The sequence below is a fragment of the Phyllobates terribilis genome, unplaced genomic scaffold, assembly GCF_046119375.1.
Source record: "Phyllobates terribilis strain yellow unplaced genomic scaffold, ASM4611937v1 Scaffold_1__5_contigs__length_1240528914, whole genome shotgun sequence".
Classification (NCBI taxonomy): domain Eukaryota; kingdom Metazoa; phylum Chordata; class Amphibia; order Anura; family Dendrobatidae; genus Phyllobates; species Phyllobates terribilis.
The window spans coordinates 1067398000-1067424214 of record NW_027362761.1 but is presented as its reverse complement, the minus strand read 5'-3'; the positions used below and the strand labels follow the sequence as shown (position 1 = coordinate 1067424214).

Sequence of the window (26215 nt, the reverse complement as noted above, 5' to 3'; positions counted from 1 at the left end):
TCCCCTGGGGCTATTAAAATTATACATGGCTGAGATCGTACAGCCAGTACCTGATACATGCCATGGTTTGGGCAGCATTCATCAGGTGTCAGGTTCACTTTAAGAAATGACAAAGCTTGTCATGAATTAACTTTGGCAGAGCTGAGAATAACTGGTGTGAAAATGTGAAAACGCCAAAAGTCATAACTTTTTTGCGCAATTCCGAATTGAGCAAAAATTGTGCGACTTTTCAAATACACTTATTCCAGAATTCTGCCAAAAATTGCTTTGATGAATCGAGTTCTATGTATTTACTTTGGTTTATTTAGTTATTTCCTTCAGCTAGCCAAACTTGTCAATTGCTCCTTTTCTCATAAACTAGAAACTATGGTCAATCAGTTATAAAATCATACATAAATCCGAAGCCAAAAATTTAGTATTTTAACTTTTGGGTTACCATAGACAGTCAGGGCTGTTTTGAGGTAGGTAAAGATGATACTACTAATAAGATGCATAAACTTTCCTGTAAGCAGCCAACTACCTGCACGTACAAAATAAAGCCTCTGTAATATACTGATCTTTTGCCACTCCAAGGATGGTTACAGCTGACAGGTACTGCCAGGGCCGGCTCGAGGTTTTTGTGGGCCCTGGGCGAAAGAGTCTCAGTGGGTTCCTTCAACACATACCACGATTCATGATGCACAGATACCGCAGGCCCCATAAAATGCTCCATACAGGATACTGGCCCCCATATAACGCTCCATACAGGATACTGGCCCCCATATAACGCTCCATACAGGATACTGGCCCCCATATAATGCTCCATGCAGGCTGTGCCCCCACATAATGTTCCATGTAGGCTGTGCCCCCCCCATAATGCCTCATACAGGCTGTTCCCCCCACATAATGCCCCACGCAGGCTGTTCCCCCTTATAATGCCCCACGCAGGCTGTTCCCCCTTATAATGCCCCATGCAGGCTGTCCCCCCCCCCATATAATGCCCCATGCATTATGTCACCCCCCTTATAATGCCCCATGCATTATGTCACCCCCCTTATCATACCCCATGCAGGATGTCACCCCCCCCTCCATTATAATGCCCCATGCAGGATGTCACTTTTTCCCCCATATAATGCCCCATGCAGGATGTCACTCCCCCCATATAATGCCCCATTCAGGATGTCACCCCCCTTATAATACCCCATGCATTATATCACCCCCCCTTATAATACCCCATGCAGGATGTCACCCCCTCTTATAATGCCCCATGTAGGATGTCACTTCCCCCCCATATAATGCCCCATGCAGGATGTCACACACACACCCCCTTATAATGCCCCATGCAGGATGTCACCCCCCCCCCTTTATAATGCCCCATGCAGGATGTCACACACCCATTCCCTTATAATGCCCCATTCAGTATGTCACTACCCCCCATATAATGCCCCATGCAGGATGTCATTCCCCCCATATAATGCCCTATGCAGGATGTCACCCCCCCCCCCCTGTTTTAATGCCCCGTGCTTCCATACATTAAAAAAAAAAAAATCAAATACTCACCTCACTCCTTCTCATCTGCTGCCATTGCTCAGGTCCGGACTTCAGCGTCGCCGGCGTCTTCCCGCTCTGCGCCGTGACAGCTCAGGGGAAGGTGCAGTGGAAAGATGTCACCGCACCCTCTGACCTCAGACGTCACAGGGAGCACACAGCAGGAAGACAGCAGATCTGCGGAGGCACGGGGAGAGGTAAGTATTGTGCCGGCTGAGCAAGTGGAGGGGGGGCGCTGGCACCGCTCTCCTCCACTCACGGGACCCATAGCGCGCCGGGACGCGTGATGTTCTCTGTTTTCTCCTGTTTCTGGGTAGATTCTCTTCTGAGGAAAAAGGTCACTGGAGGATGGACCTCCAATGACATCTGACTATATACAGTGGATGCCTTCATATAATAAGTCTCCACTTTTTAGGCTGCGTGCCCACGATGCGTTTTACATGCGTTTCCGCTGCGGAATTTCCGCAGCGGAAACGCATCAAAAACGCATGGTAATCCGCACCCCATGGTCCCCAATGGCATTCCGCAATGTCAATGCTCATGCTGCGGATTTTTCCGCAGCGTTTCTGCAGCGCAAATAAATCCGCAGCATGTTCATTAATTTTGCGGAAGCGCCGCCATTGACTTGCATTGAGACGCATAGAATCCGTGTCTGTACATTTGTACAAGCGGATTATATGCGTCTCTATGTGCGGATGGTACCCAGTTCTGGAGGAGAGAAGACTCTCATCCAGACCTGGGTACCATTGTACCTGTGAAAAAAAGAATAAAATAATAAATAGAGTTTATATTCACCTGTCCGGCGGCCCCTGCAGCGCTTCTCCTTCCAGGACCTGAGATGACGTCGCGGTCATGTGACCGCAGGCTGTCTCGCGAGATGCCGGCAACCGGGAAGAAGCCAGGACGAGCGCGACAGCACACGCGGCGGGGCATCGGAGGTAAGTATAGCTTTATTTTTTTATTTTTACGGTCACACTATATACAGTTATATGAAAAAGTTTGGGCACCCCTATTAATCTTAAGCTTAATGCTTTATAAAAATTGGTGTTTTTGCAACAGCTATTTCAGTTTGATATATGTAATAACTGTTGGACACAGTAATGTTTCTGCCTTGAAATGAGGTTTATTGTACTAACAGAAAATGTGCAATCTGCATTCAAACAAAATTTGACAGGTGCATAAGTATGGGCACCTCACCAGAAAAGTGACATTAATATTTAGTAGATCCTCCTTTTGCAAAAATAACAGCCTCTAGTCGCTTCCTGTAGCTTTTAATGAGATCCTGGATTAAGGTATTTTTGACCATTCCTCTTTACAAAACAATTCCAGTTCAGTAAAGTTTGATGGTCGCCGAGCATGGACAGCCCTCTTCAAATGATCCCACAGATGTTCAATGATATTCAGGTCTGGGGACTGGGATGACCATTCCCGAACATTGTAATTGTTCCTCTGCATGAATGCCTGAGTAGATTTGGAGCGGTGTTTTGGATCATTGTCTTGCTGAAAGATCCATCCCCTGCGTAACTTCAACTTTATCACTGATTCTTGAACATTATTGTCAAGAATCTGCTGATACTGAGTGGAATCCATGCGTCCCTCAACTTTAATAAGATTCCCGGTGCCGGAATTGGCCACACAGCCCCAAAGCATGATGGAACCTCCACCAAATTTTACTGTGGGTAGCAAGTGTTTTTCTTGGAATGCTGTGTTTTTTTGCCGCCATGCATAACGCCTTTTTGTATGACCAAACAACTCAATCTTGGTTTCATCAGTCCACAGGACCTTCTTCCAAAAAGAAATTGGCTTCTCCAAATGTGCTTTTGCATACCTCAGCCGACTGTTTGTGGCGTGTTTGCAGAAACGGCTTCTTTCGCATCACTCTCCCATACAGCTTCTCCTTGTGTAAAGTGCGTTGTATAGTTGACCGATGCACAGTGACACCATCTGCAGCAAGTTGATGCTGCAGCTCTCTGGAGGTGGTCTGAGGATTGTCCTTGACTGATCTCACCATTCTTCTTCTCTGCCTTTCTGATGTTTTTCTTGGCCTGCCACTTCTGGCCTTAACAAGCACTGTCCCTGTGTTCTTCCATTTCCTTACTATGTTCCTCACGGTGGAAACTGACAGGTTTAATCTCTGAGACAGCTTTTTGTATCCTTCCCCTGAACAACTATGTTGAATAATCTTTGTTTTCAGATCATTTGACAGTTGTTTTGAGGAGCCCATGATGCCACTCTTCAGAGGAGATTCAAACAGGAGAACAACTTGCAAGTGGCCACTTTAAGTAGCTTTTCTCATGATTGCATACACCTGGCTATGAAGTTCAAAGCTCAATGAGGTTACAAAACCAAAAAAAGTGCTTTAGTAAGTCAGTAAAAAGTAGGTAGGAGTATTTAAAACAAGAAAATGATAGGGGTGCCCATACTTATGCACCTGTCAAATTTTGTTTGAATGCAGATTGCACATTTTCTGTTAGTACAATAAACCTCATTTCAAGGCAGAAACATTACTGTGTCCAACAGTTATTCCATATATCAAACTGAAATAGCTGTTGCAAAAACACCAATTTTTATAAAACATTAAGCTTAAGATTAATAGGGGTGCCCAAACTTTTTTCATATAACTGTAAATCCATGCCTTTTGCATGGATTTATATAGTGTGACCTAGTTGTCAAGCACTTTCCAAGTGATGCTAAAATCGCTTGGAAAGTGCTTGTCAGTCCGCATGCGGAAACACATGCGTTAACGCATGTGGGTGCGCATGTGAATCCGCATGTATTCTGCAGGAAAAACGCATGCACAATCTGCATGCGTTTTTTCTGCCAGGGAGATGCAGAAATGCTGCAGAAATTTTCTGCTTCATTTCTGCATCGTGGGCACATAGCCTTATTAGAACCTGTCATCTTTGTCAGGACCGCTGGTTTGGAAGTCAGAAACAGTGAACCACAGGCTGCACTATTATGTATGAGAGAATTTACTCTGCCAAAAAATATAAATAGTATTCTTCTTCTTTGTAGTTATATACAGATATATCTTTATATAGAAGCATAATATGTGCTAAAAATATATATAAAAAAGCAAATGTCAGAGAAAATAATAACGCTAATCAATTACAGTAATCACATTTTTGGAATACACTTTTTTAAACAAACATCATAAACCAGTAAAAAACATTGATAAATTTCATATCCTTGTAATCATAGCATCCCAATACATGAAACTCATTCTTTATGCTGAGTACTAAATGATATAAATAAATAAATCTGGTGCAATTGATTTTTTCCACATTTAATCCATATTAAAAGTTAAAATAAATGTAACACTTAATATGTGCATGGAACCTAAAGAAACTGCAGCTTGTCTCACAGAAAAAAAGACCTCTAATATAGATGTTTATATAAAATTAAAAAGGTACAGCAATAAATGTGGGAAGGAGAACACACAAAAAATCTTGTGCAAATGTTTGAGCAATGTGTATATTTGTGCATAATCAAGATATGCATGTGTTATGTATATGTGCGTATTTTATATATGCTTGTGTGTATTTGTGTACTATGTATATGCCAGTGCTATGTGTGCATAATGTGCAAATGTATGAGCACTGTATATGGATGTGCATATTTTTTATTTATGTGTGTGTATATGTGTGCCTTATGTGAATATGCATGTGTATATGTATATTTAGTGTGTACAGTATATGCCAGGGGTCCTCAAACTACGGCCCGCGGGCCACATGCGGCTCGCAGAGGATTTTTCTCCGGCCCGCCGGGCTGTGGGCTGTGAAGAGCGGTGTCAGCACTTCTCCCCATGCCTCTGCAGATCCGCTGTCTTCCTGGTCTGCGCTCCCTGTGACGTCTCAGGTCAGAGGTGATGTCTTTCCACCGCGCCTTCCCCTGAGCAGTCACAGGCAGCGCAGAGCGGGAAGACGCCGGCGACGCTGGAGTCCGGACCCGAGCAGCGGCAGCAGGTGAGGAGGAGTGAGTAATTTTTTTTTTTAATGTATGGAGGCATGGGACATAATATTAGGGGTGACATCCTGCATGGGGCATTATATGGGGGAGTGACATGCTACATGGGGCATTATATGGGGGAGTGATATCCTACATGGGGCATTATATGGGGGGGTGACATCCTGAATGGAGCATTATTACGACAGGAGAGTGATATCCTGCATGGGGCATTATATGGGGGGGTTCATCCTGAATGGGGCATTATATGGGGGGTGACATCCAGCATGGGGCATTATATGGGGGGTGACATCCTGAATGGGGCATTATTACGACAGGAGAGTGATATCCTGCATGGGGCATTATATGAGGGGGGTTCATCCTGAATGGGGCATTATATGGGGGGTGACATCCAGCATGGGGCATTATATGGGGGGGTGACATCCTGAATGGGGCATTATAAAGACAGGGGAGTGATATCCTGCATGGGGCATTATATGGGGGGGTAACATCCTGAATGGGGCATTATATGGGGAGGTGGCATGCTGCATGGGGCATTATATGGGGGGGTGACATCCTGAATGGGGCATTATAAAGACAGGGGAGTGATATCCTGCATGGGGCATTATATGGGGGGGTAACATCCTGAATGGGGCATTATATGGGGAGGTGGCATGCTGCATGGGGCATTATATGGGGGGTGACATCCAGCATGGGGCATTATATGGGGGGTGACATCCTGAATGGGGCATTATAAAGACAGGGGAGTGATATCCTGCATGGGGCATTATATGGAGGGTGACATACTGCATGGGGCATTATAAAGACAGGGGAGTGATATCTTGCATGGGGCATTATATGGTGGGAGAAAGGGACATCCTGCATGGGGTATTATAAGGGGGGAACAGCCTGCATGGGGCATTATAAGGAGGGAACAGCCAGCATGGGGCATTATAAGGGGGGAACAGCCTGCATGGGGCATTATAAGGGGGAACAGCCTGCATGGGGCATTTTAATGGGGGAACAGCCTGCCTATTGAGGACCTATGCTGCCTATTGGGGACATTTACCTGCCCATTGAGAATCTATGCTGCCTATTGGGGACATTTACCTCCCCATTGAGGACCTATGCAGCCTATTGGGGACATTTACCTACCTATTGGGGACATTTACCTGCCTATTGGGGACCTATGCTGCCTATTGGGGACCTATGCTGCCTATTGAAATACCGGTTGATTTAACTTTACTTGTTCTTCATTTTAAATATTGTATTTGTTCCTGTATTGTTTTTTTACTTCAAAATAAGATATGTGCAGTGTGCATAGGAATTTGTTCATAGTTTTTTTTAAAAACTATATTCCGGCCCTCCAATGGTCTGAGGGACCGTGAACTGGCCCCCTGTTTAAAAGGTTTGAGGACCCCTGGTATATGCAGACAAATGTAGATTTCTCGGGAAGAAGACATTGGATAGCAGATATCAAGGTATCATTTTATTCAACTTCCTGGTCACCTGCGTACCCATATATACAGTTTATGAAGCCTGATTTTACTGACAGATTCATTGCAAATTTTTCAGGAGCAGTCCAATTTACATTTTTGTGTGCCTTTGAGGTTTTTCTCTTTTATTCCAAGAGCCATAACTTTTCTTTATTTTTCTGTTGACTGTTTTTTTGTGGGATGTTTTTAGTTTTGAATTAAACAATTAATTTTACCAGATAACAGAGTAAAAAACTAGAATCAAAATCCAGTTTGGGTAAAATGGTGGAAAAAAAAATTAAAATCCAATATTTTTTTGGGCTTTGATTTTATGGCATTCATTGTGCTATAAGAATGACTTGTCCACATTCTCCAGGTCAGTATGATTACAGTGACAGGAAACTTGTATATATTTTTATTATATTTTAGTAGTTAAAAAAAATTCTGAACTCTGCAAAAAATTTGGGTTTATGCTGCCATTTTACTGAGACATGTAAGACGTCTTTTTATTTTTCTGTTAATAAACCTTTGTGAGTGCTTGTTTTTTGCGCTGAGTCAGCTTTTACTAATATCATTTAGGAGAACATATGAGGGACAGTTTTATCATGTTTTATTCCATTTTATTTGGAAAAAACGCCAATCTAGGTGTTTCAATTTTACTTGCTCTACCTCTTTTACCTTATGGGTTAACTAATGTTATACTTTTATAGATCGTCCTTTTACAGTTACGGTGGGCCCCCAGCTGCCATACTTATCTATCATGCCCCCTGTAGTTGCATTGCAGAGTGTGGGGGGGAGTTAGTGCCTGATCAGGGTAGACAGGGTTGAAAGGGTTGTGCAGGATTAGAAAAACATGGCTACTTTCTTCCTGAAATAATACCAGTGGATTTTATGGGTTGTCCGATATCACAGTTCTGTTCCATGGATGGGAGTGGGGCATGGCACTACCCATGGACAGGTGTTATGTTGCTTTTGGAAGAAAGTAACCATATTTTTCTACTACTAGATTAACCCTATTGGCTTGTTTTATAATGTAACTTATTTTATTATCATTAATGAGAATAATGGTCCACCCAGCACCCATTGTACCCAAATATTGCGAAGAACATACAGACTTAGCAATAAAGTTAATGATTACAGACAGTTGATGAAGTAGGGCAAATGAATAATCACCAAATGACATGATTAACAATGTAGACAATGAGGCGTTACACTAATAACAGTATGAGATTTTACTGATAAGTTTTACTAGAAGTATTCTAAAGTGGAATCAATTCATGCTCTTAAGAGTCACAATCAATAACAAGACAAGAAGATGACAGATATATCTAAAGGAACTGATCGCTAATGGGTCCGGGCAGACATCACTTGTTTAAATGAAATTAATCTTTAAGCATTTTTTTAATGAAATACATATTCCTGTCACACAGTATTTGGGATAGTTATTCTTTCGAGACTTTAAAGGGGTTGCCTTGTCGCAAGATACTGATGACGTTCTTTAGGATAGCCATCTGTATCAGACTATAAACACATATTTATAAACCAGAGCTTCAATTTGTGCGTATCTAAGCTCTTCCAGTCTTCGGTGGATGCCATTTCAAATGCAAGGTCTGTCGAGCCAGCAACTCCCATTTAATACTGATTTCCTCTTTTTTCCGATTTTGCTACCCAATAAAAAATCTATTTCCCTACATCCTTATCACAAGTCTCACATAACTCCCGTCTCTGTCAGGTATTTTGAGCCCTGTAACTCCAATCTGCTGGATTTTTACAACACTATTTTGGGGTAATGCTTGTTCTCCTTAAAAGGGTTGTTCCCTACTCAAATAATCCTTTCTAAATTACTATAGTCTCCCATGTAAAATAAAAACAGCCTGTACTCATCTCCGGTTCTGGCACCATTCCAGCAATGTCGGCACTGGGTCTCCCGGGGCTTGCGTGACATTGTTATGCCACGTAAGCCCTTCGGCCAATCAGAGGTCACTTCAAATTAAACTAAAATCCAGAAGAAGTAAGAGCTGCTGCTTCTCTCTGACTTCCTCTGGATATCAGTTACGTCCAAAGGCAGTGAGAGTGAAGCGGCCCATTAGCAGTCATTGATTGGCTGTAAGGCTCACGTGAAATATTGTAATAGGAGATCTGGCACCGACATCTCTGAAATAGCGTTGGCACCGCAGGTGACTACAGACTGTTTATATTTTATATCGGGGAATATAGAAATTGAGAAAGGGTTTATAGAGTAGTGAACAAGCCCTTTAAAGAGAACTTGTCAGCATGATTACGTAAAGTAAAGCCATCGCTATAATGGCGCTGATTACATTGATAACTTTGGTGAAGAAATCCGCTTTGTCATTCTTCGTTAATCACCATTTTACATTTTCTGCTAATTAGATTTTGCAGCACAGGACCTGGGCTATACACTAGGTCTTCTCCTCCCTGTCTGTGATTCCCCTCTGCCTGCCCTGACTCCACTCGTGGCTCTTAGAGATGAGCCATCATTGCCAGGGATGGGGAAGGCTCAGCTTCTGAGCCATCTCTATTCATCCGCTGCCGACGATCACCATACATGTACGGCGCTGGTTGTTAAGTGGTTGATATTGGTTTATAATTTTCAAGGCAAAGCAATAAATCTTGTAACTGGAAACTGCCCACAAGCCGCCTAAATGCTGGTGACTGATCTGAATATATTAAATTGTATTTTATTCACATCATGCACCTTAGATTATTACCATGTATATAGTCTACTGGTGTTTTTTCACAGAATAGGATATGGATATAAAATACTTGTATTTGGTATTAATGTGTTAGATAATAGTGAATTAAAGGGGTTGTCTGGGGGTTGCCGTTAAACGGGTTGCCGTTCACGTCACTAGACAGGGCGTGGCCTCGCTCAATACTAGTGTATGGAGCGAGGCGGCACTGAATGGCCGGGGGTATGTATAACACATACATAGCCTCCGGTCCCGGGACTTATACCGGCGAATCCCTGCAGCGCACAGTGTCTGGGCTGTGGGGATTCATAAGTCTGCAGTTACACAGAGTGATTGCAGACTTATCACTTCTGACCGGACAACCCCTTTAAGGTCAGTAAACAGCAGCTTGCCAATGATTTCCAGCTACAGTTTTTTCTACACTGCATAGTCAAAATCCACCAAAATATAAAAAAACATTAACAAGAAACTGATGATATATTATTAAAAGAACGTTTGTAGAAATTTTAGATTTACTCAATATACACAGTCAAAGTCAGAATGTACCTTTAATGTAAAAATCAAATTTTTTGTTTTATATCTTGGGTTCTGTTGGTGCTGAGTTTCATACCAATTTCCCATCAGTAATAATTGTTTTTATGTAACAGTTATAATGTGAAAGGGAGTCAGAAGAAACCCTAGAGAATTATCAGAACCATTCACAAGATCTGCACGCAATTGATGATCTCGAACAGATGGTTATACCAGTATCTATCATAGGCAAATGCAGAGAAATTGCATGCGAACATGATAAAACAGATCTGTTTACATTCAGTTTTACGTTTAATCACATTTATATTTGGTGTCTGGAAAGTCAGTGTCAGCCTATCTTCTTGGAATACCCTCACCTTTAGTCATAATTGGACTTAGCGGGAAATACAACCAAAGAGGAAATAACATTTCCATATTATTACTGTAATTACTCAATTTAAAAAATAATTATTAACCACTGGCATTCTGCGTATTTTGGCTACTAGTTGAACACACAGGTTTACAGTATTACGCCGGCCACTCACATGCCATCTAAGTGCTGCCATACTCACAGGAATTTGTCTCCACCCTGTCCTTCACAGATTTACTTCTCCAGCCAGCAGACGATATATCAGGCAACTCCACCCCCCATTTCTCGCCTGAACGTTGGTTCCTAGCCTGCTAGCACCTTTTTTACGCATGCTGTCTCCCGTTATCGACCTGGCTTGTTTACCCATCCTGTTTGACCTCTCTTGATCCTGACCTTGGCTATGTGTATCGAACCTGTGCTGCCTGCCCTGACCTCAGATTGTTTGACCACATCTTTGTCTTCACTCTCCTGTACCTCGTACCTGCGCCTCTCACCCTCAAGTGAGCTTCTGCAGTCCTGGGACTGCCCTGGGGTGGTGCCCGGTGTCTACCGGCAGTTAAGCCTATCTTCACCATCAGAGGCTTTAGTGAAGACCCGGTAGACACCTAGTCACGCCTCTCAAGGGTAAAACCGGCCCATGGCACAGTGGGTCCAAACCCACCAGTATTACTTACAGAATGACTAGAGATAAGCAGATTTGACTAAACTTAAATTCATCAAATCGCGCTGATTTTTCAGGGAAATTCAAGTCACAGCGAATTATTATCCATGAATTGAATGTTCCCTATTATGGACTATTAAAATGCAGCAGTCACATGAGACAAGATGTCCTTCCATGGAAGTCCATCAGTTTTTAAAAATTGAATAATGCTTCTAATTGCCAATGTAATTTACATCTATTTACTTATCCATGACAATTGCATCTTTTCTGTATAATTTGGTGCTAAATTCACTCCCCACGTGTGTATTATATACTGTATATATGAAGCAGTAGTTCCGGTACTGTGTTTATGTATTTAGCTTAGTTTTGGTTATTGATTGCGGCACTGTACTTGCTGTGCTTAGTGCTAGTACTATATTTACTGTGCTTGGTTCTGGTAATATATGGACTGTGCTTAGTTATGGTACTTTCTTTATATATTGGGTTTAGTTCATGTACTGTATTTAGTTAATGTGCTCACTTGTGGTACTGTAAATAAATACAGTACCAGAACTAAGCACAGTACATAAATACAGTACCAGGACTGAGTACAGTATATAACTAAGCCCTCACAGAGCTAAGCCCAATAAATAAAGACAGCACCAGAACTAAGAACAGTCCATATATTACCAGAACCAAGCACAGTAAATAAATATAGTACTAGAACTAAGCACAGTAGATGAATACTGTGCCCAATTCTGAAATTGTATTTTTGCACTGAGCCAAGTTACTGCACTGTATTAATGCAATAAACTTGACTCTCATATGTATTTTTATAATCTCTTTCATTCTGATAAAGAATTTATGTACTGTGCTTAGTAATGGTGCCATTTGTATTTATTATGCTGGAAGGTCACTAATGCGGGAGGTAAGTATGAGCTTTTCTTATTTTAATCTTGGGACTACAGCATTTAAACAGTAACTAAGGCTGTGTGCCCACTATGCGTTTTTCAAGTGTTTTTGCCACGGAATTTCCGCAGCAAAAACGCTTAAAAAACGCTTGGTAATACGTGCCCCATGGTCCCCAATGATAATCCGCATGTGCTGTGCACATGCTGTGGAAATTTCCACTGCAGATTATCATTGTGGAAAAATACGCAGCATGTCCATTAATTTTGCAGACATGCAGCGTAATCGCCGCCATTGACTTGCATTGAATCGCATAATATCCGTGTGAGCACATGTGCACAAGTGGATATTATGCGATTCAATGTGCGGACGGTACCCGGGTTTGGAGAAGAGAAGACTCTCCTCCAGACCTGAGTACCATAGTACCTGTTAAAAAAGAATTTAAAATAAAAAATGAAGATTATACTCACCTTCTGATGGCCCCCAGTGTTTTCTCCGCTGCGTCTGGTCTCTTGTATGGGTCGCGGTGGTGTGAAAGGACCTGCCATGACGTCATTTAGTCATGTGACAGGTCATGCGACAGCTGACGTCGACGGTCGTGTGACCTGTCACATGACTAAATGAGGTCATGGCAGGTCCTTTCACACCACTGCAAGCAGTGCAAGAGACCAGATGCAGGGGAGAAAATACGGGGGGCTATTGGAAGGTAAGTATAATCTTTATTTTTTATCATTATTATTCTTTTTTTTAACTATTACTTGGTCAAACTATATAAATCCATGCAGTGATGCTAAAATCGCTTGGAAAAGCGCTTGATAACCCGCATGCAGAAATGCATGCAAAAACACTTGACAAACGCTTCTACCTGGCGGGAAAAACGCATGTAAAAACCGCATGCGTTTTTCCTGCCAGGGAGAAGCGGAAAAAATATGCAGCATTTCTGCATCGTGGGCACTTAGCCTAAACCTTTCTTATGTTTCACATATTTTATTTTGCTCCCCCCCTCCCCTCCGATCGTTCAAAACCCCCAAGAAGTGCAAGAAGTGCAGCTCAAAAGACAGGCACACGCAGCCCGGAGTATGCGTTCAATAGAAAGCAGAGCCTACAAAGCTTATGCTTTCTAAGGAATTCATACCAGCTCTGTGTGTGAGCTGGGCCATGAGCTTTTTGCACCTGCCTCCTGAGCTATATGTGCCTCTCACAGCTCAGCAAAAAGGTGAAGATACTTTTTAAGAATGGGTGGTCCAAGCAAAGGACAACCCCTTCAAACTATATTATAACAGTTTGGAACTGTAATACCTTTTTAGTGACTGTATCTTAGATCTTTTCTATTTTGTAAGGGAAACATATTAGAGTCAACAAACTAATTACATAGCTAAGTAGAGCTGAAGACAAGTCCCAACACACCTTCTTGGCCACAAATGGATTTTCCTTTGCTGAAAAAAATCAACTTTGAATCTTTATGCAAATGAAACTGTGAGTGCACCGATGGTGGGCAATTCCCGGCGAATGCATCAATCTTCTGTATTAATCCCCACCTAGCACCCACCCTATGGGATTCATTGACATCTATTCAAATCTGCTTATAACTCGGACATTTCAGCACTGAACAGACATCAATTAAACCCATGGAGGTGTACGTAGACGTACATACAGTGGGGGAAATAAGTATTTGATCCCTTGCTGTTTTTGTAAGTTTGCCCACTGACAAAGACATGAACAGTCTATAATTTTAAGGGTAGGTTAATTTTAACATTGAGAGATAGAATATCCCCAAAAAAAAAAAAAACAAGAAAATCACATTGTAGCTGGTGAAGTGTTTAGCTATGGTAATTACACATTATCACAATGCAAGCTGAGGTCAGGTTTTGTTTAAAGGTAACCTGACAGCTGATACACGCATTGCTGACTGATCCATGGGCTTGGGCTGTATGATCTCAGCCATGTATGTTTGACTCTGAAACTCTGCTGCTTTTCAGAACAAAAACATACTTTAAAAACAGATGGGAATTGAGCCACATGGGAAACTAGTTGGAAAGGCGGATCCCCGGTGTTTGCTCCCCACCCACTGCCAGTGACTGACAGGTCTCTCCCTACGCACGCACCCAGGTAGAGACTTGTCACTCCAAGGCAACGGGCAGTGAGAAGGCGCCTGGGACCTGCCTGTCTGATTAATCTACCGGGCGGCTCGATCCCCGGCGGCTTTTAAAGTTTTTTTGTTTTTTTTCAGAGTCAAACATATCTGACAAAACCATGAAGCAAGTGTCTGAATCATACAGCATGTATCAGCTGTCAGGTTCCCTTTAAGAAAAAATAAAAAGTTGCTTTGTTGCCTGCAGAAATCAATGTGGTCCATCTTTTATTTTCTAGTCATATAGAAAAGATGAAAAGTTGTTTAGCTGTTATGAGCAAGGAAACCAGACGACCATTTCAGTAAGCGAGACCCACAATCTTCTTATAAGAACAATGTCAAAAATAAACAAACGGACTATAAGAGATATTTTATCATTTCTGACCTGTAGCTTCTTTGAAGACCACAGTGAACAAGAAGTTCTAATTTCTCTGAAGGCCATGATGAAAACAGTAACAGACCCCTGCAGAGGGAAACATTAATATAAAATGTTGTCAAAATGATATATTTTACATAGAATAAAATATTATATTTCAAGGCATAATCCACAACTAGGAAAAGCTTTTATTAAATGAGGCAGTTCCCCATATAAAACAAAAATAGCATATACTCACCTCCTGGACCAGCTCCATGAGCCCCTGCAGACACAGCACCGATATCGCTGGAACATTGCCAGTCCAAGAGTATATGCTGTTTTCATTTTACCTGGGGCACTGTTTCATTTTAGTATGATCTAGGGGTAGAGACCCTGATTCCAGCGATGTCACGTACTGGGCTGTGTGCTGTATTTTTCGAAAAATCCCTGTATTCTCTGCTGCAGATCTATCAGTTCTCTGAATGCTGAGCTCCGTGTAACCCCGCCCACACCACTGATTGTTAGCTTACCGTGTGTACACTGTGCATAGGCAGAAAGCTGCCCATCAGTGGTGGGGGAAGGTTTATACACAGCTTATGAATATGGAGGACTACATGACAGCAGGTTTAGTAGTCCTCTAGTGATAATCTCCTGCTGATAAATATTGATTTTATTAAAACTACAGCAAGCAGCCCAGAAAGTGGCATATTGCCGCAATCAGGGTTTACTCATTAAAGGAAACCTGACAGCTTCCCCATGTCCTAAAAACTGGCCCCATATCTTTATCTCGCTTCGAACGGGCCATTTTATTTTCTTTATTGATTAATTAATTTCCATGAAATCATTTGTTTAATTTGGCCAGGAAAATGCAAATCAGTGAGCGGCTAGCCGAGGGGGACGTTTTCTTCTCCCAGATTAATCTTCCCACTAATCATGTTGTCACCTCTCTAGAGATTTGCACAGCCGGTGGTAACAATAGGCTGAGTCTTGCTTCACTGCTACCTCCCTGGTTATGTGCAGTGCCCCCATGAAGCCGGGGTCCGTGCACTCAGCTTCACTGCGCTTTGTCAGGGAGGCAAAGATTTGCAAAGAGTCAGCATTAATGTCTTTCTTCTCAATCATGTTATTCACAAGGAGGTGAAAACATACTTAGCGGGACGATTAGTCTGGGGGAAGAAAACACCTCCTTGAGTAGTCCCCCACTGGATTGCATATGTCTATCCAAATTATATAAAACATTTTTTGGAAATTAATTAAACAGAAAAGAAAAGGGCTTGTTGGAAGCAGTATAAAGAGTGGAATAATGATATAGGGCCAGTTTGTGGGGCATGGGGAAGCTGTCAGGTTCCCTTTAATTTGCCAGACATTAAACGTAACATTTTAATAGACAGGTGTTTGGAGTAACATGCTTGAAATGATCAGAAGTGTTTCTGCTGATTTGCAACCATAGAGCTGGAAATTGAGGCACAATTGTCAAGACGCTTACTGTATATGGGTTATCCACATTGAACAATGTATTTTTATTAAAAAGGTTTGTCTCGGTCCAGCAGTGTCATACATGGGCGGTCACAGATGCTGCAAGCACAGGCAGCTTTGCCCCTGCAGGAGGAGTGCAATGGCACCGAAGACGCCCGGACCAGGCCATTTGTGGAGCAGTGCTTACAACCTCTATAGCAAAGAGCTTGTAAGCACTGTTTTCCTTGCATAGGAGACTAGCCGCCTTTGATAGCTTACAGAGTTGGCCAGGAAGTTAGGCAACAAGAAGAACACAATAGTTGTTGAGAACAAATTGGATTTTTAATAAAGAAGAAAATTGCAAAATTGCTTGTTTTTACAAGAACATTGCAATTTTAACTATGCATGATGTTAAGTCAACCACGGGCAGGTGTCTGAACAGTCGGGACCCAGGTCCTGTTCTGCCCTTATCTATTTTAATGTCTGCTGACACTTAGTGAGGTGAACTACAAGAGCTAGGGACCGTCCCGATTGGGTACGCCTTGTCGTGGTGGGATGGCTTTTATGCTTTTTTGATCAAAGCAGTCCTAATTGAGCACCCGATGTTATTTACATATACTATTACTATTTATTCATTTACTTACTACACGGTAATTGCTCATTTTGTTTTTATTTTAGGTTCTGTATGTTAAGCCAACCCCTTTAAAAGCTGCTATCCCAGGAAATAAGCTGATCACAGAGCGTTCTTCTGCTTTGACCCCCAGTAATCAGATGTAATTTGCACGGAAACTTGATGAATTTACATTAGAATAAAATGCAAGATGTTGTTGTTGGTGTTATTGCAGTTTATTTCTGCAGCACATTTACATTACACTAAAGACAATCTCAATACAATCCCAAACATATTTCATAATCTAAAAGGGGTTGTCGAATAGTCGGATAATCCCTTCTCAATTAAAATATTCCCCCACATAAAATAAAACAGCCTGTACTCATCTCTGGTGCAGACGACACTCCAGCAACATCACCAGGACTTGTGTGACGATGTTATTAGTGTTGATCGAGCGTGTATTGTTAACCCTTTTGGCGAACACGCTTGGGTGCTCCCCGAGTATTTGTGGCGTGCTCGGCATCTATGTTAGTGTTGCCACGGCTGCATGTGTCACAGCTGTTAGACAGCTGTGACACATGCAAGGATTGCCTGTTTGTTAGGCAATCCCTGCATGTGTCACAGCTGTCTAACAGCTGTGACATGTGCAGCCGGGGAGACACTAACATAGATGCTGTGCACGCCGAAAGGGTTAACAATACACACTCGATCAACACTAGTTGTCATATCACGTGAGCCCTGGCTGCAGCCAATCAGCAGCTGCTATTGGTCCGCTTCATTCTCACTTCCTTTGGATGTAACTGACATTCGGGGGGCGTCAGAGAGCAGCAGCTCTCACTTCTTCCGGATGTCAGTGTCGTCCGAAGGCAGTGAGAGTGAAGCAGATTAATAGCGGCCGCTGATTGGCACATGATATAATGTCTCGACAGCACTGGAACAGCGCCGGCACTCGAGTTGTGTAAAGCATGTTATTATTTGACATGGGGGAATATAGAAATTGAGAAGGGGTTATCTGAATAGTGGACAATCCCTTTAATATCTTGAAGGGCTCATGCAGACAGTCCGTGCAACACGGTTCGAGAATGGACCGTTATGAACTGATTGGCTGCAGGGCTCCTGACCTAAGTGTGACAGCCTCATAGAATTATATGAAGGTATCACAGTCAAGTCGGGAGTCCCGCGGCCAGTCTGTGCATTGTGGTCCGTGCTCGAACCACCGTGTTGCTCGGACGTCTGCATGAGCCATTAGATAGAGAAATGTGTAACATAAGAACACTAAAGACATTTCATTTGCCGATTCTTGAAATATCCAGCAGAAAGAAGCAGATAACATCATTCTAATCTGTCTGCACCACAATTTGGAATTAAACGGTTAAAAAAAAACTTCCGATACCTTGAGTCTCACTTTAATTTTTACAGCAAGTCAATCTTACCAATTTCCCAGAAACTCTATAAATATTCCCTGACAACATGTGTACAAATAAAACTTACCATTAAATTATAAAAGCTCATTGTGTACACTGTGGGTAATTTAGTATGGAGAAAATATTATTAAAATGCATATTGCAGAGCTCTGATGGAAGAGCCGAGCGACTTGTTAGCAAAATAGGCTTAAAATCAGATTTGACTTGAATAATTCTCTCAAGCATAAAATAACACCCATTGGGGAAAGCACTGTATTGCATGTATAGATTTTATGTGGAATAATGAGTAAAGCATATTAATGCTGTCATCTCCCTGATAAGTTATTTACTATTGATATCGTAATATCTGAGATCGCGGACGGCTTTTTCACTCTGCTAAACTTTTTCACTTTATTGGGGAATATTACACTGCCACCTAGTGCTCATCTAACGATAATGCAGAAGGTAATTCATGGTAGAATTGTGCTGTAAATACTTTTATGCTCAAAAATGAGAAAAGTATTTTCGGAGTGATACCTTTATTGGCTAACCAGAAAAAAAATATATTTTTTTTTCTGGTTAGCCAATAAAGGTATCACTCCAAATACTCTTGTCATTTTTGTTATAAAAATATTTACATTGAATTTTCTGGCTAACTCGTTACCACAATATAACTTTGTATTATACATCATGGTACGGTTTAATTACTGCACCATATTTTGTCTCTTTTGTTTAATGTTAAAGCAACCTGACAGCTCTCTGATATGCCTAATTGCCTAGTTTAATAAATTACCAATAAAATAATTGGTATTACCAATAAGATAATTCTGATGAGGAATATGCATAAATAAGCTGACAACTTGATGTTTTTGTTCCCCCTATAGAACATGCCCTTACAGCCTGACCCCGTCCAGTAAGTGTTATGTCGGACTTTAGCAATGTATTATATCTGTTTTGCATTTCTAGATAACATTTCATAGTAATTTACATGATTTTGCCAGTATTCATTAATCATCTTCAAATTGACAACCCTCTAGTGCCCTCTAGTGTTTCTTTTTGGTAAGAACATTATTCTACTGCATTGCTGAAAGGTTATTCCCCTCTCCTCCTTAAATCCTGAGCATAGGGGATAAATTACTGACATTGGCATTTAACCACAGGGACTCCCAGCGACCCTGAGATATAGGACTTGGAACCCTGAATGGAGCGGAGGCGTGCATGCGAGGCCTCCTTTCCATTTATTCTCCTATGTGGCTGTCGGAATTAGTCGAACTCTGTAGTTCCTTAGACAATGAATGGAGCAGAGGCCTCACATTCGCACCTTCTCTCCAATCCAGATGGAAATGGAAAGCCCCCTTCTCAGTGTTCCAGATTTAATGAGATGTGTGATCACTTGATTTTATGAGGAATAATCCATTAACTGGGTTCACACTTCTGTTTTGACTTTTTGTTTGTCTGGTCCGTTTTTAGGAACAAACGAATAGAAAATTGTCAAGAATTGATCCTTATGCAAATAGAAGCAGAGGGATCCCGTTGATTATTATGGGATCCATCTGGTTTCCGTTATGTGCCTGTTTTTGGAATGGACAAAAAAGTGAATCATACAGAACTTGTTCTTCTGTTTTAAAAGCCGGCACATATCAGAACCCGTCGTAATCAATGGGGTCCCTCTGCTTCTGTTTGCATCAGTTAAGCTTTGGACCACCTCTGGAGAGTAATTTTGTTTGTCCTTTCCTAAAAAGGAAAAGACTAAGAGAATGTCCAAACGGACGTCACGTGACACCTAGTCAGTAGGCATTATGGCATTAGTAATCACAAGTAGCGCCCAGGATTACAGTTCTTGAGTGCCGTCCGAGGAAGTTTGCAGTGCTCTGCTGTCATGGAGTACCTCAGTGGGTGCCAAAGAAGGGTGTGAATCTATTTTGCTCATCTCTAGTAGTGAGCTGTAAATCTAGCAATGGAGGTGAGATAAATACTTACTAAAAAGCCATAACTTTGCCTCTGTGTAACTGCCCTCCACTCCATAGACCCTAGTTCACTATATGTAGCATGTGACCTGATCCCTCAGTTATCTGGAAGTTTGTCTCCCTTCTCAGTTTTTAAAAGTGAGTGATCAGGTCAGGAGGCATAGAGGCAGAACAAGTGGAAAAAGGGCATATTTCTTTATTGAATATACAATACGACACATTTTCTTAGAATCACTTGTACAATTGGTTTATGCAAAGTTTATTGAAGTGCTGCTAGTGTCTCTTTAAATTGCTTTGGCGATAGTAATAAAAGCCAGTATTACTACTTAGAATGCATTCTCACGTTCTACTGTCAGAAAACAAGGAGAATGCCCAAAAGATATTAAAGGAGTTCGCTGGGAATAGAAAGGAGTAAATAACTAAAGGAAATTATGCAATTACAAATTCCTAAATACCTTTAATCAGTAAATCACAATTGCTTCTTCTAAGTAGCTAATCATTATACAATTAAAATGGCTGCCATCCTGATACACGAGAATGTTAGGACAAGGGGCCCATGAGCATGTGCAGTAGAAAGATCTGCTCCTCCCTTCATGTGTAAGAAGTTGTGTTCCAGTAGATGTTCTGATATAATACTAGAAATCCCAGGAGTGCTGAGTTAAGGAGAGGCTGCTCACACTGCTGTTCACTATGTCTATTTTATCTAATACTGGAGATATCAGGGATGCTGAGATAGGAAAAGGCTGCTTACAATGCTGCCCACAATGTCTATCTGATCTAACACTACAGATACCAGGGTTGCTGAGTAAAGAAGAGGCTGCTCACACTGCTGTCCACCCTGTCTATCTGATCAAATACTTGGGATAACAAGGGGGCTGAGGTAAGAAGACACTGTTCGCACTGCTGTCCACCCTGTCTATCTGATCTAATACTGGAGATTTCAGGTGTGCTGAGGTAAGAAGAGACTGTTCACACTGCTGTCCACCCTGTCTATCTGATCTAATACTGGAGATTTCAGGTGTGCTGAGGTAAGAAGAGACTGTTCATGTAGCACCCCGAGGACTCGGTTGCTACAGAGGTATTGCACCTCACCCAGAGGTGTGATATCTCACTCTCAGGTAAGGATGGAGTGTGGATGAGGACCCCGACACCTGCATGCATTACACCACATTTCCGGGGGGGCAGGGCGACCGATATGCCCCTGAGATGGGCACGACAGTCCCTGTCCCTGGCTGGAGTGGGGGGGAGGGAACACCGAGGAAGGGGAACCCTGTAGTGCAGGAGTAGGGAGGAAGCAGTTCCTGGGTGCACTAAGAAGGAGGTATAAAAGGTGGGCACCATCTTAGTTCTCAGTTCAGTCTGAAGAGAGGTGACAGGGAGCAGGGGCTCTGCACGAGCTCTGCTCCAGAGGCGGGCTTAGCAACTGAGGCCCACGCCTGGAGGAAGGAGAAGTAAGGAAGCGGAGCAGAGGAGCTCCAGAAACAAGGAACGAGGGGACCCCAGGGGTGTGGACCGGCTGGTAGCAACCACACGCCCGAATCTACCTGAGTGGAGGGGTCAGGCCAAAGGGGGAGACCGGTCCCCGAAACTAGTGGAGGCGGGGAACTACCCTCAGCTAGAAACCGGAGACTGTGACATTTTATGTGGCGCAGCCCCTTGCCATACCCGTTAGGAAGGCACCACATAGGGTCAGGGAAACGGAGGCCAACGTTTACCCGCCAAGGCCCGAGGCAGCCGGACAGAAGCGTGGTCACTGGTGGGGTATGAACGGCCAGAGAAAGGACACACAAAGGGGGTCCTGTGAAGCGCTCCAGAGTTATATGAGAGTCGGCCGAGCCCTCACCTGGTGAGCACAGTGCGACGCGGGAAGTTACAACCGGCCGGAGTAACGTGGAGTAACGAACTGTGAGTAAAGATCCTGGACTGCATTACAGAGACTCTGAGTCATTATTCCCGCGCACCATCACCCCTAACATCCGCACAAACTTCCCTGAGGCTACACTCCTCCCGTGGGGAGTTATACTACCCTCTGCTGCACTCACCATCAGCCTCAGAGGTCTGCCCCGCAGCGGCGGTTCTCCGTGACCGCAATCCACGGGTGGCGTAGTCGGACACTTAAACATTACAAAACCCTATAAACAGATCCGCCACTGGTTTGACCACCCTGAGCCACGGGATCGGGCCGCCGCCACGGAGACTACATCCCCCAGCATCCACAAAAGGTCCGGTTGTCAGAATTCGAAGTAATCATGACTACTGGGTTGCCACACTCTTAGATCCCCCAAACTTTTCGATCAACCTTTTCATTTTAATAAAGACCAAAAAAATGGTCATTTTTGAAATTATAAGCATTAGCAGGTTGTTAGAAACTGAAATCAAACAGTTTTCAACTCAAAACTTTATTCTAGGTGATGTTACATTTTCACATAGGACCCCTTGTTCGAAAGGAGCTTCTGAACTCTCTCGTCCATTGAATTTGTCAGGTTTTGGATGGTTTCTGCTTCAATTGTTTTGCATGAGGACAGAATACCCTCCCAGAGCTGTTGCTTAGATGTGAACTGCCTCCCGCCATCATAGACACTCCTTTTAATGATGCTCCAAAGGTTCTGAATGGGGTAGAGGTCAGGGGAGCATGGGGGTCACACCATAAGTTTGTCCCCTTTTATGCCCATATCAGCCAGAGATGCAGATGTTTTATGTGCAGCATGAGATGGTGCATTATCATGCAGAAAAATGATCTTGCTGTGAAATACACGGTTCTTCTTCTTGAACCATGGCAGGAAGTGCTGTTTGAGAAAATCCACATACATTATGGAGTTCATCTTTAGCGCCTTCAGGGATCCTAAAGGGGCCGACAATCTCTCTCCCCATGATTCCAGCCCAAAACATTACTCCACCTCCTCCTTGTTGGCGCTGTAGCCGTGTTTGCGTGGGGTGTCCATCAACCAGCCATCCTCCACTCCATTCATCTGGACCATCGAGCGCTGCACGGCACTCATCCGTGAACAAAACAGTTTTGAAATCAGTCTTCATGTAATGTTTGGCCCACTGGAGCCGTTTCTGCTTGTGTGAAGTGGATAGAGGAGGTCGACAGGATGGCGTATGCACAGCTGCAAACCTCTGAAGGACCCTGCATCTTGTTGTTCGGGGGACGTTGGAGGCACAAGCAGCTTCAAAAACTTGTCTGCTGCTATGACAAGGCTTTTTTGCCGCTGCTCTTTCAACCTGACGTAATTGCCTGTAGGAAAGAGTCCTCAATTTGCCCTTATCAGCACGCACACGTGTGTACTGTGAATCAGCTACATACTTCTTGATTGCCAAGACACTTCATCCTGATCATCGCACAATGTTGATTGTAGTCATGCCTTGACCTAAACACTCCACAATTTGTTGCTTCTCAGCAGCCGACACATCCTTTTTCTTTCCCATTTTGGCAGAAAATGTAGGCTGCTTAATAATGTGAGAGAGCCTTCTTAAGTAGTCTTGCCTTTCATTGGACACACCTGCCAAACTAATTAGCACAGGTGTCTGCAATTGCTTACAGTGATATAAAGAGCCCTGACACACATCACCATCAATGAGTTTAACTGACAAACAAACAAATTCTTCCCTTATCACTCCTAAACACTTTTTGCATAATAATTTGGAACGCGGTGTACATGTGCTTTTCCACAAAACACCAGTGGTTCACGTAGTGAATCTTACAGTTCTAACTTGCCAACCGTGGTCTGTATGGAATTGTTCAATAAAGGGCCCAAAATTAAGATAACATAGATGGGAGAGGTCTCTATGAATAGGAATTCCTAAGTATTTGATACCCTGTGAGGGCCAGGCAAAGGGAAAGTTGGACTGGATGGAATCCTATATGGATTTAGGGAGGGAGACATCGAGGGCCTCAGACTTCGCTGCATTGATTTTAAAATTTTACCATGTAACAAAGTGATCTATTTCAGCCATAACAGCAGGGATGGATATATGTGATTGAGTGATATATACTAGGACATCATCAGCAAATAGAGAGCACTTGTACTCGGTGCCTCCCACCTCAATCCACCTAATATTGGGGTTATGGCGAATTGATGAGAGCAGGTGCTCCGTCACTAGGATGTATAAGAGAGGGGACAGAGGACATCCCTGCCTTGTCCCATTGGTGATTGTGAAAGGTGATGAAAATGTTCTGACGCACCCCCTGGGCCTTGGGACACCCGGAGCCGGACCCTTTTTGGTGGATGCTGGTGGTTGTAGTCTTCGTGGCGGCGATCCGGTTCCGTGGCTCAGGGCGGTCAAACCAGTGGCGGAACTATTTATGTGGTTTTCATGTTTAAATGTCCGACTACGCCACCCGTGGATTGCGGTCAGAGTGAACCGCCGCTACAGGGCAGACCGCTAAGGCTGGTGTTGTGGGTGCAGCAGAGCGTAGCATAACTCCCCACGGGAGGAGTATAGCCTCAGGGCAGTGTATGCGGAGGATGGGGGTGATGGTGCAGGGCAGCAGCAGTAACGACACGGAGTCAGTGATGCAGTTCAGGGCCTTTACTCACAGTTCTTATTATCCAGACCACGTCTGCAGGTAACGGCTGCCCACGTCGTACTGTGCTCACCAGGTGAGGGGCTCAGACAACTCCCAGATAACTTTGGAGCGCTTCACAGGACCCCCTTTGTGTGTCCTTTGTCTGGCCTTTCTTACCAACACTTCTGTCCGGCTGCCTCGGGCCTCCTCTTGGTAAACTTGGCGCCAGTTTCCCTGACCCTATGTGGTGCCTTCCTAGCGGGTGGAGCAAGGGGCTGCGCCACATAAAATGTCAGAGCCTCCGGTTTCTAGCTGAGGGTCGTTTCCTGCCTCCACTAGTTCGGGGACCGGTCTCCCCCTTTGGCCTGACCCCTCCACGCAGGTGGATTCGGGCGTGCGGTGGCGACTCGCCCGTCCGCACCCCTGGGATCCCTTCATTCCTCGTTCCTGGAGCCTTCTCCGCTCCTCTTCCTTCCTTCTCCCTCTTGCAGGCCTGGGCCTCTGTTACTAGGCCCGCCTCCGGAGCAGAGCTCATGCAGAGCCCCTGCTCCCTGCCACTTCTGCTCAGACTTCTCTGCACTGAACTAATATGGTGCCCACCTTTTATACTCCCTTCTCAATGCACCCAGGAACTGCTTCCTCCCTGCTCCTGCACTGCAGGGTTCCCCTTCCTCAGTGTTCCCTCCCCCCACTCCAGCCAGGGACAGGGACTGTCGTGCCCATCTCAGGGGCATATTGGTCGCCCTGCCCCACGGCAATGTGGTGTAATGCATGCAGGTGTCGGGTCCTGATCCACACTCCATCCTTATCTGAGAGTGAGATATCACACCTCTGGGTGAGGTGCAATACGTCTGTAGCAACCGAGCCCTCGGTGCTACAGTTCCATTTATCTTCAGCCTAGGTGACGTATTGTGATACAGGGCCGTGATTTTGGCTATAAAAGGGTCCCCTAGACCCCTACCCCAAGCTTTTTAAGAGAATCATATATGGCGTGCCAGGAGACTCTATGGAATGCTTTCTCAGCATCCAACGAGAGTATCTACTTACAAATTTTTAACTGCATCTAGCCCAGGAAATACTTTGTGCCTAGTAGCAGTGTCTGCTAGTCAGCGGATTATCCCGGCTGTTAAGCAAGCTACACCACCTGTAGTTTGGACACTTAATTTTTTCAAAGGAAATGCTTCGGGACCACGGGATACTTAGTGAAGAGCATCAGGAGGCACCCCAAGGCATAGGGGCTGGGACTGGCACTAGGATGCCTTGCGGTGGACAGCCGAGCTCGATCCTTATAAAAGCTTTTTAACTGCAGCAGCTTTAGTGGACGCTACTGGAGCTGGAATTATGCGGCTGCTGGCATGAGACTTGCCCTCCAATAGATCCTTGTAAATGGATTTAAAGTGTATTCATTCAAATTAGAGGGACAATTTAAATTAAAAAGCTTAGAGCTGCCTCCACCACAGGGGGGCTCTCTCGACCCACCAGCGGACAGGCACCAGTATTGGGAGAGGGGGGCTGGCCGTCAGGGTTCACCGCGGCTCTGGCACAAACCCGGCGACACGGAGGTGGCACGGGCAGGAGCGGACTGGCCGTCTCGGCTTCTCACTTTTTGGATTTTAGAAGGGCATGACATGCCTATATCTGTGTCTCCCCCTCCTTTTACTCCTCCACCTCTTTTCTTTTCGCATGACTATATGTAC

General features: G+C 43.8%; 1 protein-coding gene across 6 annotated transcripts in view; it reads right to left on the bottom strand.

The window, feature by feature from the left end:
- LOC141159456 (uncharacterized) overlaps positions 1–26215 on the bottom strand; it is a 511885-nt gene that overhangs the window by 177757 nt on the left and 307913 nt on the right. For all 6 annotated transcript variants that reach the window (XM_073645460.1, XM_073645463.1, XM_073645461.1 and 3 more), the window contains one exon: positions 14604–14681. In XM_073645460.1, the coding sequence (XP_073501561.1) occupies positions 14604–14681 (78 nt within the window). The remainder of the gene's footprint in view (positions 1–14603; positions 14682–26215) is intronic.